Source organism: Maniola jurtina, chromosome 2 (assembly GCF_905333055.1).
Source record: "Maniola jurtina chromosome 2, ilManJurt1.1, whole genome shotgun sequence".
In the NCBI taxonomy this organism is placed as follows: Eukaryota; Metazoa; Arthropoda; class Insecta; order Lepidoptera; family Nymphalidae; genus Maniola; species Maniola jurtina.
Genome location: NC_060030.1, coordinates 3,758,724 through 3,765,663, shown reverse-complemented (window position 1 = coordinate 3,765,663; position 6,940 = coordinate 3,758,724). Strand labels below are relative to the sequence as shown.

Sequence of the window (6,940 nt, the reverse complement as noted above, 5' to 3'; positions counted from 1 at the left end):
TCCCGGAAAACTTTCCAGGGCAAAACTACCAAATGGCTGGACTACATAGGTATCTACAATTTTAACTTTAGTACAATTTTTCGCTCGAAGAAAGCTCCCGACTTTAAATTAGCACGTGTTCCATCCTTCACAGTAAAAGGCTGTAATAAGCAGGCACTCAGCCTGGCTGAAAGTACCACGAGTGGCTGGCTGAAGTGTCGCTACGTGATCAGCATTCGATATCCGCCTATAACTACATTATAAAGGCAACTAGGTACCTATTTATACTTTATTATGGATGTTGTTATGAGGAGACGAGAACAGGTTATAGCTAGGTACTTGTTACTTTACACTCTACGGCGTTGGCATGCAGGTCTTTATTATTAGAATATTAGGTACCTACCTAGCTATTTCTACTACGTTAGGTGTAATGCGTAAAAAATGAGTTCTCATAAAAGTTTCACTCATAGCTTCACCAGCTAGCTAGCAAAGATTCACATTGGTGAATCGAGCATAGATCGACCATTTTTGTTGAAACCTTCCTGAAATCATGGAACTTTTCAATAAAACCTACTCAACCTGCAAAAAATAAAACGAAATGATCAAAATTAATCAATCGTTCGAAAATCGAAATGTCAAGCCAGTGTTAAAATTTCCAGTAAAATGTAAGCACTGAAAAAATTATCAACAACTCAACCTTCTCAACTTCAAGCCGAGAATACAAAATATAATCCACTACGAAATGCAGTTACTTCACGATCATTCCCCCATTGTTAACATTAAAGATCATAAAATTAGTAACATTGGAAACATGAACGCAAACATCCGAGCCCCCTCGTCACACAACATCGAGGTTAACGAGAAGAAATTTTCGAACGCATCCCTTTTCTTGATGAATCCGGTGGCCAGTGGCGATAACATTATGCTGAATGACTTGAACAACGGGCTGAAGTTGAAAGAAGAACCGACTCCACAACTTGTGCCGTGTTGTGAAGGGAAGGAGCTGCAGGTAAACGTACTACATGGTTATTTCTTTGAAGGAATAGTCTATTGTAGGTTCATGACGAACGTACGCGTATGAAGCGAGGTTTTTTTTTTAATTATATAGACTAGCGCTTGGCTGCAATCAGACTCGCTAGCAAGTAATGTTGCAGCCTAAGATGGAGCGCGCTTGCCTAGAAGTTGCATATTCACTCTTGACTTGAAGGTACCCATATTATAGGTGGAAGGGAAAACAGATGCCGGAAGGGCGTTCCACATCTTGGCGGTTCGGATTAGAAAAGAGGAAGCAAATCGCTTCGTACATGTTCGAGGAATTTATATTTTATTTATTTATTTTATTTATTTTATTTATTTTATTTATTTTATTTATTTTATTTATTTAATTTATTTAATTTATTTTATTTATTATTATTTATTATTATAAGGTACGCCCACAGCATGTTCACAAAACACTTAAAAATACAATAGTATAATAGTCTTATTCAGTGTGACACACCACTTACGGGCACACACAACTCATGCAGGTAACACAATGTAATATACATGACCGATCGCATAATATTAGTACATAATAAATTTGGAAAAATTACATAGCTCCGAAGGATAATAAAATAAAAACAAGATAATATTAACAAATATTACCTAAAAATAATGACTGAATTTACTTATTTATAAATATTTGATATCAGTTTATAATTATTAACTACACAATTAAATGTGATTGAATTAACTACAAAATTAATATTATACAGTATACAGTTGTTATAGGTAGGGGGTCCAACTTTGGTTACCGGCTGGCTTAATATCTAATTTCTAAAACACTAGTATGGATGTAGCACAATTCCAGGAAACAAAAACCGGCCAAGTGCGAATCAGACTCGCGCACCGAGGGTTCCGTACTCGGGTAATTTTTCCGACATTTTGCACGATAAATCAAAAACTATTATGCATAAAAATAAATAAAAATCTGTTTTAGGATACACAGGTAAAGCCCTTTTATATGATACCCCACTTGGTATAGTTATTTTACTTTGAAAATTTAAACACATTTATTATTTCTATTTGAATAAAAACCTTATTATTATAGGTAGGTATGTTAACATCGTAAAGTTCTAGGTATATAGGTAAGACAAATCAAAAAAGACAATACTTAGATACTATATATTTAACTAAGTTCTTTTTCAAACAAATTGAAAAACTTACTAGGCGTAGACAAAGATTCGTCTGTGCCGACTCTAATAGTTTTCAGTACCTACTTTATCGAAAGTTGCTATAAAGCTTGAAGGCCCTATTCACAATATGTCAAACGCACGTATACAAGGGTACTAAAGGCGGCTGGCTTTAATGTTCGGTTTTTATTAACGGTTTTGTCGAAGTCCCTTTAACATGACCCTTCGATCAAATTCGTAAAGGGTCTTTAAGATTCCAAACTATCTATCTTTCTTGTCAGCTATCGTAAACTCAATTTTTTGTGAATTCAGCTGACGTTTGACCTAATACATCGCCATGAGCTCGATAACTTCTTTTAGTAGTTCAAAATCCTTTTACGTAGAGTCAAGTTCTTGGAGCAAAGTTGATTAGGTATAGGTAGTTATGTTAAATTAAATTGAGTGTAAAAACTATAATATACTTAGAGTCTAGATTAATAATTTGGATGCAGGTTAAGAATTTAAGACCTCAACTGAGGTCTTTAAATTAAAAATACCTTAATTTTCTTTTTGAAAGATACCCAACTTCTATTGGCAGATTCTTGCGCAAAAAAGTAATCAAGACAAAGCGATTCTCAGAAGTAGTGTTTTTGACAAGTTAATAAATGATTTTCTTTGGTAATTAAGAAAATAAGTAGGTATTTTCAAGTTAAAAAGGAAGAAAAACGTGACAAATGACCCCTAACACAGTTCAGTGTCAATAACCATTTGCCTTATCTTGTAGATTTAGGTATTTTCAAACACGCATTGTATAGCATGCAAAACTTGGGTCAATGCCCCACCTACGACTCGGCATTGACTTCGAGTGACCTATTTTCGGAACGTTCGTTGATCTCTAGAGTCAGTCAGATGTTTTATTGGCAATATATTGTGAACTCTTAAAAAACACAGGATTTAATTTTTCTTAGTAGTTTTTTTAATGGTATCTTATTCAGTAGGTAATCATCATCAGTACTATCACCGGTGTTCGTTTTTGCTAGCGTTCTGGTAACACCCTGTATTTAATCTGGTAAATTCTATTTACTCCGAAGATCAATGAAGACTTGGTGCGCAGCGGTTTGTCAGCCATTTCGGTGAAACACGACAGCGTGATTCATTGTATGAGCATGTCCAGCGCTTGCGAGAAGATGCAGATTCCACCTGGCCTTGTCAAGGTATAACCTTACATTGACTTCGTCTGTGTTGGTGTTAGCTGGCGCGCATGCTCTGCTTTTTTTGTGTTTTTGACTGGGAAGCACTCTGAAGGGGTGCCGCGCGTGTGTCAGCGAGCGCCGGTACAGCCGAAGTCCATACTCATTTATAGTTTCCCTAACTTGTTACAAATAAATACAAACTTGACATTGGCTAATCTTTGTAAAGCCAGACGAGAGAGAAATAAACCTTACATTCTCCATTAGTCTCTATTCCGGCACGATTCATATCAGTTATGAAACTTGTAACTAAACGTTGAGGCTTTACTTACACTGCTGGCGTCAAATGTAGTAGGTACTTAGGCTGGGTACGCTATGAAACGACGGTCTTTGATTTTACGTCACCCCTAGCCCAATACATGACAGATATTGAATTCTGGATCATACCGAAAGCTTCTTCACTCTACTTTACTCTGATTCCGATCTCGCTCTTTTATTAAGTAGGTAGGTAGGTAACTACTAAAGATAGTGGTCTGGGTGATAGGCATTGTATCATAAAATTATGGATACGATATCATAACATATGCTTTCTCTATGGGCGCTACCACATCCGGCCCTCAGCTTTCCTAATCCAGCTACTTTCCGACACTATCTTCATGTCGTCGCCGGATCGTGCAGTCGTCGTCTAATTTAAATGGAACCACTAACTACATTATCTAGTAAAGCCATTGAGGACTCAAGTCTCAAGACCCCGTTGAGTTTATAATTTTTTTTTTATTAGGTTTTTATTATATCAATTTCTGGCATGGTGCCCTTCCTCTACCTAATTTAAATACATATTTATTTTTAATCCATTATAACTTTAAGTTTTGGCAACAGCACCGTAATTCGTTCCGCTCGCTGCATCGTCCTGACTTGAAGCGGGTTCCGTACCTTCGTCGCATGAAGCCTGAGGAGCTGGAGACACTTTTTCGAGGCTACGCAGACGTACCGCACTTCAAGAAAAATGGTTAGGATTATTAAGGCTCGTCCACATTTCAACAGCGGCGGGCCGCAATGCAAAGTTGCGCCAAAGCGCATAAATGTGGTACGTCGTGCGGCCCGCTTGTAGTGAGCGATCATCATCATCATCAACCCATCGCTTGCTTCGGCGATTTTATCTTCCCAAAAATATTTACAGATACTAACAATCAAAAAGTAACTATGCACCCAGATGAAAATATTGGGGCAAGAAGTGTACGAGAGAAGACGGTTATCAATTTAAATGAGTGTGAGTGTTATGCATAATTACTTATACTTACTCGTATTAACATAGTACGTACCTAATTACCTATTAGTTTAGAATTAAGATGAATTGCTTTTAGACTGTATACACCCTTTCCAGGCGACGGTGGTCTGTTACATCCAATCCCAGAAACAAGGTCGGGTGCAGAGGACGTGCCAGCAGGCAAGAGGCTTCATGGCGCACGTGCTCGCCTCTATACTTCCGTCCTAGCTGGAGCTAAGACTGGTGATCAGTTGGAGTATGTACATAATACGTTGCTTTTACTACATCCTATCCCAAAAACAAGACCGGGTGCATAGGACGCACCAGATGAGACCGCATGGCGCGCGTGCTCGCCTCTATGCCTCCGTCCTAGCTGGAGCTAAGACTGGTGATCAGTTGGAGTAAGTACATAATACGTTGCTTTTACATCCTATCTCAAAAACAAGACCGGGTGCATAGGACGCACCAGATGAGACTGCATGGCGCGCGTGCTCGCCTCTATACCTCCGTCCTAGCTGGAGCTAAGACTGGTGATCAGTTGGAGTAAGTACATAATACGTTGCTTTTACATCCTATCCCAAAAACAAGACCGGGTGCATAGGACGCACCAGATGAGACTGCATGGCGCACGTGCTCGCCTCTATACTTCCGTCCTAGCTGGAGCTAAGACTGGTGATCAGTTGGAGTAAGTACATAATACGTTGCTTTTACATCCTATCCCAAAAACAAGACCGGGTGCATAGGACGCACCAGATGAGACTGCATGGCGCGCGTGCTCGCCTCTATACCTCCGTCCTAGCTGGAGCTAAGACTGGTGATCAGTTAGAGTAAGTACATAATACGTTGCTTTTACATCCTATCCCAAAAACAAGACCGGGTGCATAGGACGCACCAGATGAGACTGCATGGCGCGCGTGCTCGCCTCTATACCTCCGTCCTAGCTGGAGCTAAGACTGGTGATCAGTTGGAGTAAGTACATAATACGTTGCTTTTACATCCTATCCCAAAAACAATACCGGGTGCATAGGACGCACCAGATGAGACTGCATGGCGCGCGTGCTCGCCTCTATACCTCCGTCCTAGCTGGAGCTAAGACTGGTGATCAGTTGGAGTAAGTACATAATACGTTGCTTTTACATCCTATCCCAAAAACAATACCGGGTGCATAGGACGCACCAGATGAGACTGCATGGCGCGCGTGCTCGCCTCTATGCCTCCGTCCAAGCTGGAGCTAAGACTGGTGATCAGTTGGAGCAAGTAGGTACCTACATAAAACGTTGCTTTTACATCCTATCCCAGAAACAAGGCCGGGTGCATAGGATTTGCCAGCAGGTATGAGATTGCATGCCGGGCGTGCTCGCCTCTATACTTACGCTCTGCTGGAGCTAAGACTGGTGATCAGTTGGAGTAAGTACATAATACGTTGCTTTTACATCCTATCCCAAAAACAAGACCGGGTGCATAGGACGCACCAGATGAGACTGCATGGCGCGCGTGCTCGCCTCTATGCCTCCGTCCTAGCTGGAGCTAAGACTGGTGATCAGTTGGAGCAAGTAGGTACCTAAATAAAACGTTGCTTTTACATCCTATCCCAGAAACAAGGCCGGGTGCATAGAATGTGCCAGCAGGTATGAGATTGCATGCCGGGCGTGCTCGCCTCTATACTTGCGTCCTGCTGGAGCTAAGACTGGTGATCAGTTGGAGTAAGTACCTACCTACTTACTCCAACTGACCGTTTACTCTCTGCTCCAACATACACGGAGAGTTCCGTGTATGTTGGAGTACACGTACGACGGAGAGTAAACGTACGACGGAGCACGTCAATAGTGGCTGACAATAGTGGGTGGGGTTTGAACCTTTCGGAATTTTATGTTTAACCATCTTAAATATTCGCAGCAATGCATTGGCAAATGAAGAGTACGACACGAGAGTACCAGAGGACATAATTCCCGAAGACGAGGTCCAGTTTAACGAGGAATTACAAATTATTCTCCCTCCACGCTGCGATGACACTGCAGGCTCTTCTATCACCAGTTCAGATACTACAACTATTTAGCACCAGTTCGGAAACAGCTTACCATTGCCTCTTTCTTTTTGTAAGGGAAAGAATGACACCTTTATAATGAAAAACAAAGAACTATGTTAAAATTACTACCTCCATACTGCGATAATTGCTTAATCATTCATCACCAGTTCAGAAACTTAAACTGGAAAACTGAAAAGCAAGAGAAACATGTACAAAGTAGTCTTTCTATTCGCCGTAATGAATGTCAGTGTCCGGATATAATAGTATGAACTGTATGAAAACAGAGACGCCTTAAAATATTAATATTCTTTAAACAAAACGATGCAAG

At 40.3% G+C, this 6,940-nt stretch overlaps 1 protein-coding gene across 2 annotated transcripts; it reads left to right on the top strand.

Annotated features, from left to right (window-relative positions):
* The first annotated feature begins 606 nt into the window (after nt 1-606).
* Nucleotides 607-6,714, top strand: LOC123878218. Of its 2 annotated transcripts, XM_045925354.1 has the most exons (6): nt 607-988; nt 3,221-3,343; nt 4,199-4,328; nt 4,500-4,589; nt 4,704-4,842; nt 6,483-6,714. In XM_045925354.1, the coding sequence occupies exons 1-6, from the start codon at nt 722-724 to the stop codon at nt 6,640-6,642; spliced, it is 909 nt and encodes a 302-aa protein (XP_045781310.1). In that variant the 5' UTR covers nt 607-721; the 3' UTR covers nt 6,643-6,714. The 2 variants fall into 2 exon arrangements, with proteins under 2 accessions (XP_045781310.1, XP_045781319.1); XM_045925363.1 differs by lacking the exon at nt 4,500-4,589.
* Nucleotides 6,715-6,940: the final 226 nt, after the last annotated feature.

Excerpts from the sequence above, each read along its gene's own strand:
- LOC123878218 (XM_045925354.1), top strand. The coding sequence starts at position 722 with ATGCAGTTACTTCACGATCATTCCCCCATTGTTAACATTAAAGATCAT. Across the intron at positions 989-3,220 it reads GTGAAGGGAAGGAGCTGCAG|ATCAATGAAGACTTGGTGCG; the intron begins GTAAACGTACTA and ends TTTACTCCGAAG. Across the intron at positions 4,843-6,482 it reads AAGACTGGTGATCAGTTGGA|CAATGCATTGGCAAATGAAG; the intron begins GTATGTACATAA and ends AAATATTCGCAG.